This window comes from Macaca thibetana, chromosome 4 (genome assembly GCF_024542745.1).
Source record: "Macaca thibetana thibetana isolate TM-01 chromosome 4, ASM2454274v1, whole genome shotgun sequence".
Taxonomy (NCBI): Eukaryota; Metazoa; Chordata; class Mammalia; order Primates; family Cercopithecidae; genus Macaca; species Macaca thibetana.
Window position 1 is genome coordinate 47,743,256 of NC_065581.1, and position 19,859 is coordinate 47,763,114.

The 19,859-nt window shown below is 40.7% G+C and overlaps 1 protein-coding gene across 6 annotated transcripts in view; it reads right to left on the minus strand.

Annotated features, from left to right (window-relative positions):
- Window positions 1-19,859, minus strand: part of ADGRF5 (adhesion G protein-coupled receptor F5) — a 102,306-nt gene that overhangs the window by 7,172 nt on the left and 75,275 nt on the right. For 3 of the 6 annotated variants that reach the window (XM_050787472.1, XM_050787473.1, XM_050787474.1), the window contains exons 10-17: window positions 18,714-18,917; window positions 12,530-12,700; window positions 9,340-9,459; window positions 8,971-9,180; window positions 7,020-7,232; window positions 5,139-5,294; window positions 2,844-3,052; window positions 685-864 (exon numbers count right to left, since the gene is read on the minus strand). In XM_050787472.1, coding sequence (XP_050643429.1) covers window positions 685-864; window positions 2,844-3,052; window positions 5,139-5,294; window positions 7,020-7,232; window positions 8,971-9,180; window positions 9,340-9,459; window positions 12,530-12,700; window positions 18,714-18,917 — 1,463 coding nt within the window. The remainder of the gene's footprint in view (window positions 1-684; window positions 865-2,843; window positions 3,053-5,138; window positions 5,295-7,019; window positions 7,233-8,970; window positions 9,181-9,339; window positions 9,460-12,529; window positions 12,701-18,713; window positions 18,918-19,859) is intronic. The other 3 variants (XM_050787477.1, XM_050787475.1, XM_050787478.1) reach the window with 1 other exon arrangement.

Here is a 19,859-nt window from a genome sequence, read left to right on the forward strand (position 1 = left end):
CTCACTGCTCTCCCCGCTCCAGTCCCCTTTGTCCTCAGCACATGTCTGGTTATAGCTCTGGCCTTCCAAGACTATAGCTCCTGCTGACTGGTCCCACCTCTAAGGCTTCAGTTCTCACTGGGCTCTGTTTGCACTATTTCCTCTTTTACCTAAGGGGTGATAATGGCTTCTAAATGTTGCTGGTCTCTGAGTGCTTCACCACCCCTTGTTTATTTGTTTGTTTGTTAACCCTGTCTTTACCTCTGTAGGTATCCCTTCATTAAAGCCTCTACATTTGAACTCTCGCGGGTGAATTCTCTATTCTCCCAGAACTGCTACGCTTCCAGAACCTATCCTCCCACGATTGCTTTAAAGTTCACATTTAGTGCTAGACCTTCGAGAATCTCATCTTGTATATTCTGAAAACATTTAATTCCTAGTTTTTCTGGAAAGCAAGTACAAATTTATTCCATTTTAATGAAGAAAATAAAGCAGAGATTCACTAAGAAATATTCCTAAGGTCGCAAAATGAATACTGGAAACATTTCCTAATATCCTAAAAGCTGTAGCTGGCAGAACTATCCTGAGCATTGCTCTGGAAAAGACAGAGAAGCTGCAATGGGGAGGAATTATGTTTCTTGAACACAAATTCTGAGGGGTGAAAATGTAAGACCCAAAACTCCTGCAAAGGTTAGGCAAACTCACCATCATCGTTTCTGAATTTACTTCGGTTGGAACTGTCGAGAGCAGATCAAGGATGTTAATAATCGCTCCCAGACTCCCAGGAGAAGAGCTGATTTCATGTTCCGCTTTGTCTATGCTAATAGAAAGATCCTTCAGGTATGTAGGGAGCTTCTCATCCTGAGAGGGGCTCTTGATCAAAGCCTAGTAAAACAAAAGTCAACACAAAAAAATTTACCAGTCAGTTCAGCTATCGAATCCCGCTGATCCACCCCTGGCAAAATCTCTCACATCTGTAGTTTCCTTTTTGCTCCATTTCCATCAATATGTCCCGTAAGATGATGCGCTTATCTCTTAAGCACTCCATGCACGCTCTTCAGAACAGAATATGACATAAGGCCACACAGAGAAGGGGAACAAACCTATGTCAACCTGATAGCTAACTAAAACAAAAAAGGGAAGCTAGATGTGATTGCTAGAGAAGTAGGTTAAGGTTGAGTGCAACGGTCACTTGGATAGTTGGCATGGAAGCACAGTTGCCACTCTTTGGTTTTCCTCATATCGGTTACCCTGCCAGCCATTAAAGTGATTGACCCTTCCAATTTTCCAGGGACTGGTCTGGTTTATACCTTTTCTGCTAGTGTAATTATTAAGAGTGCCCTCTTATATTCTCAAAATGTGTCCCGACTTGGATGATAGATTATATGGTCACCCTACCTATAATGATTACACTTCTGCTTTCTAACTCTCTCTTCCTTATATGCATAGAATAGCTCAAATTCTGTCTTTTATGAAAAGCATTTGTTGAAAGTTCCAACCCAGGAAAGTTCCTTCCTCTGAATGCATAAGTATTGGTTTTATATAACATACTTTCATTTGTGGCATCTCTAGTAGTGTCATCTTGTGTTCTAATTTCAATATTGCTCCAATTAAATTATAAGCTCCTTAACAACATGAACCATGTGCTACATTTCTTTGCATTCTTCTCATTCCCATAATTCCTAACGTAGTACAAGTCATATATCTCAGCACACAGTAAGTACCCAGTAAGTATATGCTGAATGGATAAATCAAAAGAAGCATGATAGAGCAGCATGATCCTTTTCCATTGAAAATGTGTGTAGGTATCTAGAATTGGGACTTGGGCCGACATCGAGTTCAGATTACAATTTCTATCTTTCTTTATTGGGATAATTTATAGCCCTCATGCCTCATCCATCAAGGTCCAGCTCTGATGCCTTTTTTTCTTTTCAAGCAAATCTTCTTAATGTATCTTAGCCAAATTAATGTGTATGTAACTACCCAATTCGATTATATTCTTTATCAAATCAGAGACCAAGATCTGATTTGGCCCATTTACCTTGACAGCACCTATAATCATGCTTTGCACATAGTAGATATTTTAATAAATTTGGTGTGAGATAAGAGGCGAGATAGAAGTTAATTAGACAAAACACAAATAAGTATTACCCTTTTTTTTCCAATTATTTTCCTAGTGGTGAGAGGATTTGGAATTGGTTGTCTGAAGATGTCATCATTGGCTATAACATCACCAGTTGTATCACCAGAATTTTTTAAATGTAATTCATGGAATTTTAGAAGTCTAACAGCAAATCAAGTGTGGAGGTACCATTTATTTATGTTGACGGAAAGAAAGTAAATTCTCCCCTGTTACATAGCGGTAACCTCTATAGTAGGTAAGAGAGGCAGGGTAGTTGCTTCTTCAAAAGTACAAGTTATTTCCAAGTAGTGAGAAAATCTCATACCTGTAAGAGCATCAAGTCCAGCTATTTTTTTTTTAAGAAATTGATGAAGTTTGTTTTTTTATATTGCTCCTTTTCCTGAAAGGATTATAGCAATTTTCTTGATACCAAAACTACCCAAAGGAGAGCAATAAGAGAGAGGATAATACTGCTGCCCCCTGGAGGTATGGAACACGTGGTACTGAGAAGTCAAGGTTAAGGTATCTAGCAGGTCTGAGAGCAGAACACATACTTAGTTGTCTTAGTATTTGAATCGAGGCATTTTGTCGTGTGTGTGCGTTTTATTTGGAAATACACAAATAAACGTAGTTTCGGAGCAACACAAAGCAGCACCAAACCCATTTTCCTAAGTGCTGAGAAATATGATCAGCCAGACAGATTGCCCCACCAAGAGCTCAGAGTAGAAGCTTTAAGGATCACCTTAGCCATCTGGAGCAGACTGTTTACTGGGGCAAAGATGCAGTCATTTCTCTTCTCCTCCCACTGGGAGCCTACACATTTGTAAGTGATGATCCCACCAACAGGACTGTCAGGGCTGCTGGGAATGTTCGAGAACCGGCATAGCTTCTGGATGACTTTCCCGGGCTCTCCGACACCTATTATGGGATCTTGGCATGTGATGTTTTCCCCTGTGTTGGAAACATTGAAATAAAAGGGATAATTGCAAGGAAGAGACAAGATAGTAGAAATACGGTCACGCCAAGGTCAAATTTTGATGTTTGAATTCATATTTCTCTTTACTTTCAGTCACCTTTTCAGAGCCACCCAATTTCTTAATTTTGCCCCTGATTTTCCAAGGCCCCTCTCTGCTTTCCACGTGAACCTGACTTCTCTAATCTGAATTTGCTTTTCCTAATAGAATTTTATACCTTAATCTGGAGATTCTCAACTGTGTCATATTAGAATCAGTGGGGGAGCTTTTGAAAACACCAGTGTCCGGGCTAAGTAAATCAGAATTGTCAAGGCTGGGATTTAGGCATCAGCAGGTTTTTAAGCCTCCCTGGTGATTCCAGTGTGCTGTCAAAGTTGAGAATCACTGCCATAATCCAAAGACATAATTGGTAGTAGGAACACCAGGTACCCATAACCTGAATATTCTAATCTATATGTTTAAGCATTTGTTCCTTCTGGTTTCCCTTAAAGGTGATTCTATTTCATCTCTTCTTATGACCAGGCAAGGATGGGGAAATGACACTTGCTGTGGAATCTCTCACGTCCAGTGGACCCCATGTGGAATCTCTCATGTCCAGTGGACCCCGACACTGATGAGACCCCTCCCTCACCAACTTTTTTTTTTTTAACATTAATTAAGATCTTAACCACTCTATACAAATCTTAAATAAGTAATGTTCTACAAGGAAAAAGAAGCAAAACCATATCTGGTATATAGAAAGAGGAGAAGAACAAAGATGAGTGAGTAAAATGTGTTGGCTAAGATGAGTGAGGGGGAAAAGAAGAGGTGACCTTTGTTGCACCCTGGAGGGGCTGTACTTGTGCGAGGCAAGGTCGGGGGATAGTGACTCTAAATGGTTTCCTGTTTTGGTGTCCAGGGGATAGTTGCCAACATATGAGAATGACCACAAACCATTCAGTAAACTCAAACAAACTTGGTGATAATGATCCTTTGTCTATCACAAGTCCTATTACTGGGATGATTTAGGAGCATGAGGAGTTGCTTATGGTAGAAGCCCAGGAACATCATTTATCCCTTGCCTTAACATAAGATCCTCCCTGAAGATGACCTTATATTAGGATGATCTATCTCTCTCTGCTGCTGAGGGGAGCTCCCCAGCATGGGCTAGCATAGCAATGACTCCATAAATCATGACCTTTCACCTCAAAGATACTATGCGATGTCAAGTTGACACAGTGGTGGCAAAGGATGGGAAAGGCAGTCGCCTATTCTTGAGATCAATTGGTTTTATGTAGCCCTGTCTCAGAAATAAAAGAAAAGAAAATAAGCCATGTCCCCTGACCTCAAGGGGACACCTTCCCTTTACTGAAACTTCAGAGGATCTCAACCATGTCCAGATACTGTCCACTGCTATCTGCCTGGTGAACTCCTTAGCCTCCTGACTCAGCTGAAGTCTCATTTCACCTGCAATGCTTTCCTGATCCCTTTTTCCCCACCTGCCTTCAGCAGAGTTAAGCCACCCACAACATTTATATTTAGCTTTTACCATATTACATGTAAGAATATATATATATATACAGAGAGAGAGAGACAAAATCTCTCTGTCGCCCAGGCTGGAGTGCAGTGGCATGATCTTGGCTCACTGTAACCTCCACCTCTTGGGTTCAAGCGATTCTCCTGCCTCAGCCTCCCGAGCAGCTGGGACCACAGATGCATGCTACCATGCCTGGCTAATTTTTTGTAGTTTTAGTAGAGACGAGGTTTCACCATATTAGCCAGGATGGTCTTGATCTCCTGACCTCGTGATCTGCCCATCTTGGCCTCCCAAAGTGCTGGGATTATAGGCGTGAGCCACAGCACCCAGCCAATAACATTTTTTATCACATAGATTTCTCCCCCAGGCTTGAGGTCAGGGGACATGGCTTATTTCTTTTCTTTTAAATACCCCCATGGTGAGCCTAGGGCCTACCACAGTGAGGGTATTTAACATGTTTATTGAATGGGGATGAATGAGGGAGTGAATAAATAAATAAATCCCTGCCCTGACTATAACATCTTAAAGTAATTTAAAACATTCTTACCAGGAACCAGATTCAGCTTCATAGATGGGCTCCAGACTGAATTATTAGCAGCATTGGTAAAGTGACAATACACATCAACAGTTTTTGAACACCAGGAAACTGAGTTTGCGCTGAAATTGTGTTTGTAGCACACTTGTTTTTTGTTAACTTCTTTTTCTAAAGACAGAATTATTGAAAGAATTAAGTCACAACATGAGTCTCTAATGCACAAATTGTGTTAAGATAACCTAATATGAATAAACCTGTCCAAGCTTTCCCCAGGAATGTGCCACATTCATTTTTAACAGGTTTTACCTCTGACTCTTAGAAGTATGTAAGCCCACCTTTGCATGTGTGCTAGCCAAAACTTCTCTACTCTTCATGACTCCAAGTCACACATTTTTGACATTCAGAATGACTTTTCAGCATCCCACAAATCCTTCTTTCTATCTAAATTTCATCATGCTCTGAGTATTTATCCTATTCTGCCTTTACCATATTGGTACATAGTCACCTATTCGTGAGTTTGTCTTCTCTACTAGACCACAAGCTCCTGGAGAGAAAATACCTTGTCATATTTATCTTTCCATCTCCTGGTGCTCAGCTCAGTATCTGACACATAGAAAGCACTGAATGTATGCATATTAAACACAGAATGTTGAAATGTTGCATATGTCAAAATCCAGATTGATTATATCCCTCTACCATGCAGCCTTCTTTAAAGACTACAGTGTTTATTGAGTCCCCACTTTTCTGAACTTCCACTGTTTTTTCAGTCTGTATTATTCTGTTTGGATATTTTATATTATATGCATTGCCTTTTATGGCATGGGCCCTTCTAGATATTAAAATACGTGCCCCACTTCTTTTTTCTCCCTTTCATTGCCTACTATGGTGTCTTGCGTTGAGTAACTCCTCCAGAATAGTTATTGAAAGAATGAATGAGCTTGTAAATCCCTCATGAAGTTGTCTGTGTTTTGAGATTTTGGGTTGTGAGCTCATACTGGTTGACCTTAATCTCTGGGAATCCCTGGGGATCTGGATTAAGGTCTCCATCTACCAGAGAGACTTTAATTTTTTTTTTCTTCTTTAGCTAGTTGACATAGGGTGCTACCAATGGACAACTTTAAACTTAGGTTGGCACTCATGAACCACATAGGAAATATAAATTCAAAGCCCAAACCCGGGTGATGGCAGGACAACTATATTTCTGGGGGGAAACCTTTTGTCCACCAAGAGATGAGGCCAAGGTCTCAACTCTGGCAGATGAATTTTGTTTTCCTAGCTTAGTCTTTTACTGAACATGTCATTTTTGAAGGTCTTGACATTGTGTCAATGGGGTGGGAGTGCCCAGGTGCTGTTTAGGGAGCACAGTCTTTATTTTTATGCCCTCTGGAGCCTTAAAATCCAAGGTTCTGGGTTTCTGACATTGGCAAATGCCCACAGGGAAGCTCCAGCATTAAAGCATCATTTCTATTTTATTTTCCTTTACTTTTTTGGCACTTGGTTATTTCTCATACTTTCTTACATGCTCAATTATGCCTTTAAAAGGATTTTCATGGCAGTTTTGTGGCATGCAACTTTACAGCATGGAGGAAAAGACTGTCAGAATATCTAGTCTGCCATATTCCTTAGAAGGTATCTCAATACTTTTTTCAACTTCTCCCAGTTAAAAAAAAAAGAGGGGGCTCCACCATTGCAAACTCCCAAGACTGTACTACAAACCAATGAACCACCAGCCACATAGCAAAATAGAAGATAACAAAGACTCATGGGATTCTACTCTGTTAATTCTATCTCTGATACAGTCATATGTCTCTTGATCCCTATTTTAAGAGTAAATTTTTAGACTCCACATATGTGAAATAATATACTCTAACAATTCAGCAATCAGCATCTTACCAGCAGGAAGGGACAAGGAACCCATATGGAAAGTAACTTTGTAGTCTCCATCCTCCTCTATGCAGCACTTGATGTGATGGGAACCACTGCATAAAACTGTAGCTTCCAAAGGATCAACCATGATGTTCAGCTCTAGAGGCAGCGGGTGAACAACGACGTCTTTGGTTGCAATACTGTATGAATTCTTATATCTAAATATGCAGTGATAGGTTCCTGAGTAGAAGACAGCAAAAATGAGACGGAATGAAATAATCGCCCTTCAGGCGATTTGCTGGGAAGGTTAAGAAGAGCCTTAATTTTCCCTCTCAAGCTTTAGTAAAGGAATACCATACCTTCCTGGACACTGGAGGAAAAAATGCTTGATTGACTCCTCTCCTGGATTCTCCATGCATTTGAAGGACTAACCAATGACCACATAAATATGCACTTACTTTCAAATAAAATTAAGCAGCTTATTCAAGGCCAAACAGCCTGTTAGCGGCAAAATTGGATTTCAAACCAGGTTTTCAATTACTACTCTAAGGCTTTTCTACCAACCGAAGGAATCAATGGGAGTTTTGGTGTGTGCGGGGGTGGGGACTTTTTTGAAAATAATTGTTAATCTGATGGAACACTGTGGTGTTATGACGCCCCTGTCTCCCATCTCTAAGTGAGCAGGCCCCTGCTCATCATGGCCCCAGAGGACAAGTCATCATTTGGGCAGCTGCCATGGAGACACACAGCAAGATTACAGGGCACCTACAGTTAAGTAAGGCCCTTCAATTTTCTTTACATTGCTTCCCTTTGCCCCAGCTCTGGAAAAGTCAGAAGCAGCAGCTAACCCCAAGGCGAACAAGGAAAGAAAGGAAACTCCTTTTAATTTCTGCTGGAGGGAAGAGGGAATTTCAATTGAATATAAAATGACAGTATAGTAGATTTAGGAGAGACTATGACTTTTCAGTAACTGATTGTGGGATTGTTTAATAGATCAATGTGACTGGAAAAACTAAAATTATTCGTGGGTTATTGGCTTTTAGTAGGAAAGAGTAATTGGACAGAGCAGGATTGAGTCAGTCTGGAAGAAAAGTACTTCCATTTCCTGACTGTATACTATCAAGTCCAGCCCAAACAATAACTAGCTATTTCTACAATGTTGCCTCGGCCTTATATGAAAATATAAAGAAGACACAGGACTCACGGAATCTAGACTGATTAATCTCATAGTTAATGAAAGGCTTCAGAGTGGAGTGGCTAAGAGTTGGCCGCTAGAGCTAGTCAATCTGAGTTTGCATCCTGGCTCTGCCACTTGCCAGATGTATAACCTTGGGTAATTTACTTAACTTTACTGAATCTCAGTTTCCTCATCTGTAAAATGGGGTTAATAATAACAGTATCCTCTAGGTTTATTTTTCCACATGAAGTAACACATTTAAATACTTTGCATAGTGCCTATCACATAGTTAAGTGCTCAATAAATATGACCTATTATTGTAGCAGTTTTGTCTACCAATTTCTCTTTGCTTTCAAAGATTTGCATTTCCTCACAAAACAAACAATGGATAGAGGTAAACAGGAAATTAAAATGTGTTCCTTTTTTGGGAACCAGACTTATAAAATCTTTACCTAGCCATCCTAAAGCACAGTTGGGTCAAACACTCACAAGTGTCTAGTGAAAGTACTTTTAAAAACAATCCTCATAACTTCATGGCAAGAGCCCAGGGTCTGGAATTAGAGACACTAGTTCCATTCCTGGCTCTACAACTTAAGTTGTTTGATCATATTTACTTCATCTGTAAATACGGAAATAATGGCATCTTCCCTCAAAGGACAGTTGCATTAGGTGTGAAGACATATTGAATTTAAAGTGACTGGCATAGGCATGTCTCAGAGCAGACCCCACACAGATGGTAACTATTATTGCGTGTTTCCAAGAGCCCAGGCAGCACAATACGGTTTCCGGCCTTCCACTCACCATTCCACTCCCTGGTCGAGGTCTTGACTGTCAGTACTGATTCTGCTCCATCAGGATACCTCCTCGTGGTATAAAATCTTTGGTATATTTTAATTCCAGCAGAAGTATTCCAATAAACCTCATCATAGTTACTCACATCACTGATGCATTTTATAGAAAAGTTTTGTCCCTCAGAAACAGAAATTGTGTCCGGGGTCATTGTTAGATTGGCTAAAAAAAGGCAAACAATACAGACAAAAGAACACTGACAACAAGTTCAATGTGTAGTATCTCTGGGGACATTAATACATGAGTGAAACTTCAGAGAGGGACAGAAAAAAAAAAAAATGAACCATCCTGACTCTACTCATGTCAAGGTAGGATTGGTACCTTGCTGCTCCTGGGCTTTACTTGTTTCTAGGCTGTTCCTGGTGGTGCTCTGCACTGTACTCATTTCCATCACATGCCTTAGGACCTCGTGCACTTCACTTTTGTGGCTGGAATTATCTCCTGATGATTAGCAGGGTAAAAGGTTGCAAACTTAGGAGTGTCGCCTTATCCCAAGCTTCCCTCCAACCTCCTCTGTAACATCTCAAGGGAGAACAAATGGCCGGGTTCCTCTAATAATCTCAACCTCTACTCTTTTAAAATACTTTTTAATAATGCCACATTGTGTATTATTTTCTCTCTTTTAATATCTCTCCTCCATAAAAATGTGAGCCCTCAAGGGCAGACCTGTAGCCTCTGTGTCTTTGCATCTCCAGTACTCAATACTGGGTCTAGTACACAGTCAGTGCTTAATAAGTGAAAGAGTGGGCCGGGCGCCGTGGCTCACGCCTGTAATCCCAGCACTTTGGGAGGCTGAGGTGGGTGGATCACGAGGTCAGGAGATCGAGACCATCCTGGCTAACACGGTGAAATCCCGTCTCTACTAAAAACAAAAAATTAGCCGGGCGTGTGGCGGACGCCTGTAGTCCCAGCTACTTGGGAGACTGAGGCAGGAGAATGGCGTGAATCCGGGAGGTGGAGCTTGCAGTGAGCGGAGATCAGAGATCACGCCACTGGACTCCAGCCTGGGCGACAGGGCGAGACTCCGTCTCAAAAAAAAAAAAAAAAAAAAAAAAAAAAGTGAAAGTGAATTCTGGAACTACATTTTAAGTACAAGAATCATAGAGCGTATTGCCCAAATATAAGTTGGTTGAAAAGTAATGGCTAAGAACACAATTACTTTTGCACTAACCTAATAATTACACCTGCACTGTCTCAGGTAAACTGGGATGTATGGGTACGTTAATTATAACTATAACTACAGTAATATAAGTCTTTATATGTAATTAATTTCACTATATATATACTCCTCTAAGAAGCTTCTCACAGGTTCATGGAAAATTACTAATCAAAAATATTAATAAGACTATTACAAACATAAAACCTTATATGAGCCTCCCACTATTTTAGTCTAACTGTCCACTTCTCTTTGAGTATATCTTTACATGGTTGATATTTCAAAACACCATTCACTTCAGTCTTCTGTAAGTCGAAAGCTTCATTTTGTGAGCCCACTGCTGCTGGCCTACTTTCCCAGTCAGTGTGAAATCTTATTATTAATATTATTATTATTATTTTCTTTTTTGAGACAGGGTCTCATTCTGTCACCCAGGTTGGCACAATCATGGCTTACTGTAGCCTCAACCTTCTGGGTTTAATTGATCCTCCTGCTTCAGCCTTCCAAGAAGCTGGGACTACAGGCACACACCACCATGCCTGGCTAATTTTATTTTTATTTTTCATTGGTAGAGACAGGGCTTTGCCATGTTGCTAGGGCTAATCTCAAACTCCTAGGCTTAAGTCATCTGCTCACCTTGGCCTCCCAAAGTGCTGGGATTACAGGCACGAGCCACCATGACTGGCCTAAAAATCTTATTCTTAATCATAATCCAATGACATCAGGGCTTTTCACAGTTACCATCAGAAGCTGGGATTCAAATGTTCAGACACAGCCCAAAGCCACTCAAAGAAGGCGTAATGTGTCCCTGCATTGCCTTTCCCAGCCATAGGCATCTTGAGATGGCTCTCTAAGGCTTAGCTATTTCTGTGAGTAAAAAGAAGGCGGCTCATGGAACCATGAATTTGGTCCTCTTGACTCTCTGATGAGATTCCAAAGGACCAGACCAGTGATTTTCAGTAAAGGCTTAACATGTCCCTAAGACAGGCCCCAGTTTTGCGGATAGAGGTAAAGTTATGTTAAATAATTTGGAGAAAGATTAGTTTTATCTGAAAGCATTATTTCCCTAGAAGAGCTCATGAGTATTTTGAGCAATTTGCAGTTTTCTATAGTGAGAACAGTTTTGATTATTTGAACATAACACAACTCTTTGTGTTAAAACTAGGAATGCAAAACTGTTCTACCTGTAGATATATGATTATTATATAGCTATATATTATATATCATAGATATATATTAGATAGATAGATAGATTATGCCCACATAAACATAATCTTGATCTTTGTAAAAATGCTAAGTCACAATAGCAGAAAACAGTTAAGTATTGCTTATATCAGTCCTTTCTCTAAACTTGTTCAAAAAGGGCCTAATGATTAATCTAAATTGTTGATTTTTTTGTAAGACAGGTGGAAAAACAAGTCTGAATGTCCTCTTTTTACACGTGGGGTGAAATCATAATGCTTTGATATAAGGAGAAATGACAATTTTAAGAAGCCTACCTAAACAATTAATTTAGAGACTAACAAATCATTCATTCCAACCACAAAATAACCAGAAAGAATCAGATTACTATCCCAGCACTTTGGGAGGCCGAGGAGGGTGGATCACGAGGTGAGGAGATCGAGACCATCTTGGCTAACACGGTGAAACCCCGTCTCTACTAAAAATACAAAAAAAAAAAAATTAGCCAGGCGAGGTGGCGGGCGCCTGTAAGTCCCAGCTACTCGGGAGGCTGAGGCAAGAGAACGGCGTGAACCTTGGAGGCGGAGCTTGCAGTGAGCCGAGATCGCGCCACTGCACTCCAGCCTGGGCGACAGAGCGAGACTCCATCTCAAAAAAAAAAAAAAAAAAAAAGAATCAGATTACTAAGGCTTTCTGCAGCATTGTCTCTGGAACAGGTGAAATGGGAGAGGAGGAATGAGGGAGGGTGTTGAGGGGTAGCGGGGAGTAAGCCAGGATGTTGGAATTCAAGAATGGGAGAACCAGGTAATGAGGGAAAAGGAGGAAATTAGAGACATTATCCTCATTACACATTCAATGATAATAGGGATAACCTGAGTGAGAAACCCTACTTCCCACTCCACCTCCTGCCTTACTCAGAGAATGCCCTGGGGTTCCTTCCTGGGAACCACTGTGTCCTACCACAACCATCCCCAATTGTTAAAACACTCCCTCTGAATTTAAATGGCAGAGAGGGAAATCCTTTTCTATCTCCCATTGTGTGATTTGCCCTAACCACACTACCTCTCTGTCCATTATTTTACTCATAGATATTTCCATAGCTCATAGTTCAGTGGCAGCACTTATTTAAGGTGGGACTTATTCGTGGCTAAAAATTCTAGGGAGAGTCCTTACCCACAGAGATGAATGTCACTTTTATGTTTGCACTGCCTCTGGCTCCGTAGGCACTGATGAACTCGCAAGTGTAGACGACTGTTGTTCCAGAAGACCCGCTTGGGCACTGGGTTCCATCAGCCTTGAGAGTGTATCTGCTGCAGCTAGAATCTATGTCTGTCTCAGGGGTTCCTGTAATGAGAAGCAAATTGTTGCCATCCCAGCGGGCTAACTCCTTTATTTAGTAGCAAAGAGGTCAAATCATTTTTTTCACAAAAGGAGTTACTATTTAAATAGATTTCTTCTCTGAATGGAGAGGAGGGGTTTATGGTGATTAGGTCTGCAGACTGTATCCAGGTTGCCTGGCTTCAGATCCCAAACTCCATCACTTACTAGCAAGATATTGTTGAGACAGTCACTTAACCACCTTGTGCTTCAGTTCTCCAGATATAAAATGAGGATTAATAATATCACTTACTTCCCAGGACCACCGTAAGGTTAAATGAGATAATATACATAAACTCTTAGAAAAGTACCTGACTGAGTCCTGCTCTAACAAAGACCATGAGCGATGGTTTTTAGAATGTGAACAATGAAAAAGAGAAGCAAGCTGTTTGGGTGTGATTTAACTGGAAGAACACATGACAGATTATTTAGAGTACTATGATCATTAAAAAGAGGAAGAAGCAATACTGGGGCACCTGATATTCATATTATTTGAGCTTTTTTCACAGCATGTTCCCTGTTTAAATCTCTATGTTTTAGTGAAATCTTCAACTTCAACTTCATGCATTCTCAGTTACCAGCAGTTTCCCCTTCAAAATAGCTCCCTTTCCATACCCTTCTTTCCTTTCACAGAAATACCATGCCCTCCATGCCATCTTTCCTCTTGCCTCAGGTTCTACAACACCTTGTGGCTGATTTTTCCTACTCTAGTCCCTTTACTCTCCCTCCTCCCACCTTGCCTGCAGTCATGCACTCCTAAGGCAATCTTCAAACACTATCAATTCTTCTGAAAATGAAGGAAAAAGAATAAGCCTTTTGATTAGTTCCAACGTAAATGTGTCTTTTTCAGCCCTGGCTGATCAATTATATTTGACATATTTTGATCAACATGTAACTAGATTTTCTCCCTAGACCCCAGAAAGGTTGTTTGAAACACCAAACCGATTTCCCTCTTTATCTATCTTGACTAAAGTACCTCCTAGCTCACAGACACGAGTGTCTGTGCCCATCTCTAAGGCTCACCCCTCCACTTATCTTTTGAAAATCCACTTCTTCCAATTCTTCCAGGACATCCCTTCATCCTTTGCCCTTCCTCACCCCGTGTCTTTAATCTTTCCTCCCAGATTTCCTCCACTTCAACCCCCAGATACACGCAAGTCTCCCTTCCTGAAATGTTCTTTCCCCAGTCTGAATGCTCCCTAGCCACCACTGCATTTCTTCCTCTCTTCATACCACGATGCTTCTGCATTTTCCACCTCCAATTTTTCACTCCCATTTCTCATCAAGTCTTTGCAATTGGCCTTCTTCACCCTCTCCTCTACCAAAAGTGTTCCTTTAAGGCCAACAGTGGCCTCCCCTCATGCTACTTTGACTGCAGCATCCCATTCTGCTGACCCCTTCTCTCTGATTTGGCGTGCTTGAGTCCTAGATGTCTCCTGCCCCTCTTTTCTCCTCATCCCTCCTTCTGGGTCTCCCTCTCAGGCTCTTTTCCTTCATCCCCTTCTTAAGGTTGCCCCTTTCCTCATCTTTTTCTCTACCGTCTCTCCAGGCAATCTCATCTATACCTATTGCTTCTAGAATAGCCCAAATTTGGATGACTCCTACTCTATTTCTAAGAGCAGCACTCTTGTTGGAAACTTTAGAAGCAAATTCCCAAGTGTTGCTCTGACATCTTAGGTACCTTCAACTCAATTGGTCCATTTAAGAACTCATCTTTTTTCTCCCCAGATAAAACCTGTACATCTTCCAACGTGTCCTTTCTTTGCTCTTGGCATTTCCCCAAATAAAAATTTTAAATTACTTGCATGCACTCACCTTTTACCCCTACTCAATTGTAAGAAACTTTTAGATTACTCTTCTGAAATATCTCACTATTGTCTTACCCACTCCTACCCACGGTAACTTGCTCAGGCCCCATTATCTGTTGTCTGCCTATTGCACATGATTGTAGCTGGGTCTCTATTTTCAGTTATTTGCCCCTGCAATCTATTGGCTATAAGACCTTAAAACTTATTTTTCCTAAGTTCGGCTCTCACCATCTGATGTCCTCTACTTTTGAAACCTTACCATTGCCTACAGAATACAGTAAAATCCCTCTTCGCCTGGTATATTCAATTATTCACAGTGTGATTCCAATCTGCTTCTCTTCTCTTTATCTTCTTCTATAGCTCTCTCTGAAAAATTAGATCATCTCCTGGGCCTTGAACACGCCCTGTAGCTTTGTGCCTCTATACCTGTATTCACACCTGAAATATTCTCCTTCCCTCTTCCTCCTGCTGACTCTTACTGATCCTTAAAAACCCATCTATCTCACCAAACTAATGTGCAGGACAATGATCTGTGCAAGAAGGAGTGTATAAAGAGATGTACAGAAATAATGATAGTGTGCAGTGGGTAGGTTCCATGAGAGAGAAGTCAATATATTATGTGGATTAAAGGAGGGATGTTTTAGTTGAGAGATTAGGGAAGATTTCAGAGAAGAGGAAGATTTGCTCTAGGCCTTAACAGACATTTAGGATTTTAATAGATAGAAATGGGGGCTGTAGTTCTGGTATGTGGTTGTATGTGGGTTGTGTGTGAGTAAATCCATACTCCTTGGAAAACTTGGCATTCCATCAAGCTGCTTCAGGGGCTGGTACTGTGTTGGGCGGTGGAAGGATAATAAACTGTGTAGGCTCCAATCCCTTCACCCTTCTTCTAACGAGAGCAGCTCCACTTTGGTCTGCTCTACACATTAGGTGTGCTGTCAACGACGGGCAATTTTGCCTCCCTGGAGGACATTCGGCAAGGTTTGGAGACATTTTTGGTTGTTGCAACTGAAGATGTTACTGGCATCTTGTAGGTACAGGCCGGGGATACTGCTAAATATCCTACAATGCACAGAACAGTTCCACCAGCAAAGAATTGTCTGACCCAAAATGTCAATAGTGCTGAGTTGAGAAGACTTGCATTAGACAGCCATGCAAGATTCTGCTTGAAAAATGGATTCTATTGTTAACTCAGAAAACCACTGCTATAAGCAAAAACACAGAAGCAGCAGCATGCAGGTCTTGTTCAGAGAACAGTAACTACTTCTGTTATGCTGAGATTCAGAGAAAGAGTGGAGAAAGGCTCCAAAGAGATGGTAAACTCAGAAAACACAACCAGGACTTCCAAATTGGCATCACTCACACCGTGTTTCCTACAACACCCTGGGGCTCTGCAACCAGGGGCCCTGCATGGGAGGTACTGAATATAGCTAATAAGTTGGCACTTTGCTTTCTGGAGAAGAGAAGGTATGCAATTACAATTTTGTTATTCAAAGTTAGATGACATCCCAGACCTTCCTCTATAACATGGTGGTGATGGTACCTACTTTGCAAGACTTTGGGTGGGGAGTGGAGAAAAACCAAGATGATAAATGTAAACATTGAAAACAGAGTTGAGGCCAGGTGTGGGGGCTCACACCTGTAATCCCAGCACTTTAGGAGGCCAAGATGGGCGGAGGTCAGGGGTTCGAGACCAGCTGGGCCAACATGGTGAAACCCCATCTCTACTAAAAATATAAAAATTAGCCGGGTATGGTGGCAGGCACCTATAATCCCAGCTACTCAGGAGGCTGAGGCAGGAGAATCTCCTGAACCCCGGGAGTGGAGGTTGCAGTGAGTCGAGATCGTGCCACTGCACTCCAGCCTGGGTGACAAAAGCAAGGCTCTGTCTCAAAAAACAAACACACAAACAAAAAACAAAACAAAACAAAATAAAAAACAGAGTTTAATACATTGAATATGCCACAATAACTATTTTGTGATCATGGTGATACCCTTAAAGAATACTCCTTCGCTTTTTTCCCATGTGGGAGGAAATCTTCACTGAATTTTAGTCTCTTAAAGTTAGAAATTCTGCCATTGTTTATTATTTCCTTTCTGTGTCATCCTTTTCCAGAGTGCTTTGAATATGCAACGATTTCTGAGAGGTCACTCATTCAGTTCCAAATGCTTTGGGTAAATTCTTTTGCTTGATTGTGTTCTACAGACCTGGAAGAATGGTTGTTAGTAGAACTTGTGGAATTTGGAGAAGATAGTTGCAGAGAGGAAGCAGCAAGGGCAGGAGAAAGAAGGGCAGGGTGCCAGGGCAGAGGCTAAATTCATCAGAGAAGCCAGGTCCCCAGGCGGCCAGCCCTGAGGCAGGAAATCCATTGTTCTGCAGTCATTCATCCCGCTCTAAGCATCTGCGCCACAGACTTCCTGGTTCCTTTGCCAGAAGGCCAGGTTTTTCACCTTTCGGGGTTGAAAGCTTCTGAGCCAGTACCACAGGAATTGTGCAAGGTCTTTCTTCCATCTGGCAGTTCCTTCAGGATACCTACACCTCCTCTTCCTTAGAAATCAGGGAAGTGACTGCATGTATCATGGGTTAATATTTTCAACAGTTACCACGTGCCTTTCTTCTGAGTACTTTAAAGTCTAATACAAATGCTTGCAGGTGAAACTCCTTTGGAAATTACATGTGCTTAGGAAAATTTGCCTGTAAATTGATAGTTTCGTTGTTGTTGTTGTTGCTGTTGTTGTTTGAGACAGTCTCACTCTGTCACCCAGGCTGTAGTGCAGTGGCATGATCTCCACTCACTGCAACGTCGGCTTCTTGGGTTCAAGTGATTCTTCTGCCTCAGCCTCCCGAGTAGCTGGGACTACAGGTGCACACCACCACACCTAGCTAATTTTTTGTATTTTTAGTAGAGATGGGGTTTCACCGTGTTAGCCAGGCTCATCTCGAATGCTCAACCTCAGAAGATCCGTCTGCTTTGGCCTCTGAAAGTGCTGGGATTACAGGCGTGAGCCACCACCCCTGTTCTGATAATTTTTAAAAAATAATTTAATCTATTTAAATAGCTAAGGCTTTGTAAAATGAAGGTTCCCCACACTAATGTATTTCATGGGTAAAGCTACATTTTACATTAAAGACCTTTTCTTTACAGATAAGCACATTATACTGTTGCTTCTTAAGAGAAGAGTTGGATCTTGCTCTATGCAGTTTCTAGGTAGAATACTGTGCAAACTCTGCCTGACTAGCTCATTCCAGTGCTGGCCCACCAGGCATGCACAATATAGTTTGGCCAAGACGACACTGGTTTTGTGAAACAAGACCTTTGGTGAGTCCTAATTCTTTCTTTCTTCTTCTTCTTCTTTTTTTTTTTTTTTTTTTTTTTTTTCGTATTTTGACAACCTTGGATAAGTCATATAATCTGAACCTCAATTTCCTTATTTGAAAATTGGAAGTAAAATGTTTCAAATTTGTGGTCAAGCATTTAAAAAGCAGTAACATATTTTTTAAAGGGTTAATCATAAACTGTTATACAAAACAGAGTGAGTATTGCTGTTTTAATTTATTACTATTATTATTATTCATCAATATAAACTGGAGGGTAGGGAACTTTAGGTAAAATTTCAGGTTGAAAACAAAAGCTAATAGGATCAGAAATCATATGAAATGACTGAGAGACAAACAGATCTGCAGAGAGAAAGGGATAAAGCTGGAGGCACAGAGATAGAAAATATTGAGGCATGTATAGATACAAAGGCAGAGAAGTGAGAAGGACCAGACACCAGGAGAAGACACACAGAAAGGAGAAGCTCCAAGTCAGACCTCAATGACAAGTGACCTCATCCTTAGCTCTTTGCTGAAGATGAAAGGAAGGTGAGCACAAGCTTTTCTTGTCTTTTTTTTTTTTAGATCCAAAAATGCCAGGATCCTTCTGTCTTGGGTCTTCTGCTGCTGGGATCTCATCTACAACCAAAGCATGACACTTGTGTGCATATGTTTTTGGAGTCTTGCTCTAGAGTGGCTAAGCTGGAGCTGGCATCAAACTTAATGCCTTTTCACAGTCTGAAATCCAGAAAATAGCAGCCATCTGACATTTCCCGTTCCACACACCACATCTCCCATTTCTAATTGGCCAAGAGGCAAAAACCTATTTACAAAAGGGCTTATCTAACATTCTCACCTGGAATACTTATTTTTCCTTCCTGCTTCCATTCTACTTTGCTCCAATTAACATTACTCTGACTGCAGCAGTTCAAAGATACAGGATTGTTGTCACACATCACCTTCATTTCTTCATTTGCCAAAATTTGGATGGGCATAACATCTATTTTCTTCTTGCCCTCATATTCAAAAATATCTAGTATCAGTTTGCAAACATATTCACCTGCATAAAATACATGAAATCATGCATTATTACAACATATGTGTATTTTCTTAGAGGAATGGTACCCTAATTTCATGGATCATGACAGTAATGACAGTCCTTGATGAAGCATCATTTTCAAAAGCATCTGAGACTTAGTCTAAAAATGCCTAAATAACCATTCAGGAATTCAGGAAGTGCAGATATTTTTGATGCCACAAAGTGGAGTACAGAGATGTTCTAAGGAAATAGTAGAAATCTTAGGGACTTTGCTAATAAGGAAGTAGGAAAGAAAAATTGAAAAGCCTTGGAGAATTAGAAGAAGATAGATAATATTGCCATAGTATTTAACCATGTGGTAAATCAAAATCAACAACTATGTGATAGGAGCCATATGTCTATAGCCCACCTCATCATGTAGAGAAAAGGAGATGGCCCCATTGGCATCTGAGTTACAATGCAGTTATTACATTCCAGAATATGTCAGGTACACCACTAGTCTTAGGGAAGAATTAAGCTTTATGCTTGCTTTTGTAGTTGCTTGGGGTGGGCAAGAGGACAGGAGAAAGCTGAAGGGAGGGATAATAGTGGAGAACCAGAAAATTTGGTGAGGGCAGGGAGAATGATGGATATGTTCACTCTCCTGACTGTAGTAATGATTTCACAGCTGTACATCGGTCAAGACTTTTTAAATATGTACAGTTTATTATATATCAATTCCTTCCTCAACAAAGCTATTTTAAATTTTTTTTAAATCAGTTGAAAATTAAATTAATAATAAAGTAATATTATATACTAAAACAAAATAATGACAATAATTATATACTATGATAAAACAATGAAAATAATTAACTTTAAAATTAATTAACAATTAATACCATGGTGATATGGTTTGGCTCTGTGTCCCCTCCCAAATCTCATGTCGAATTGTAATCCCCACGTGTTCAGGGAGGGCCCTGGTGG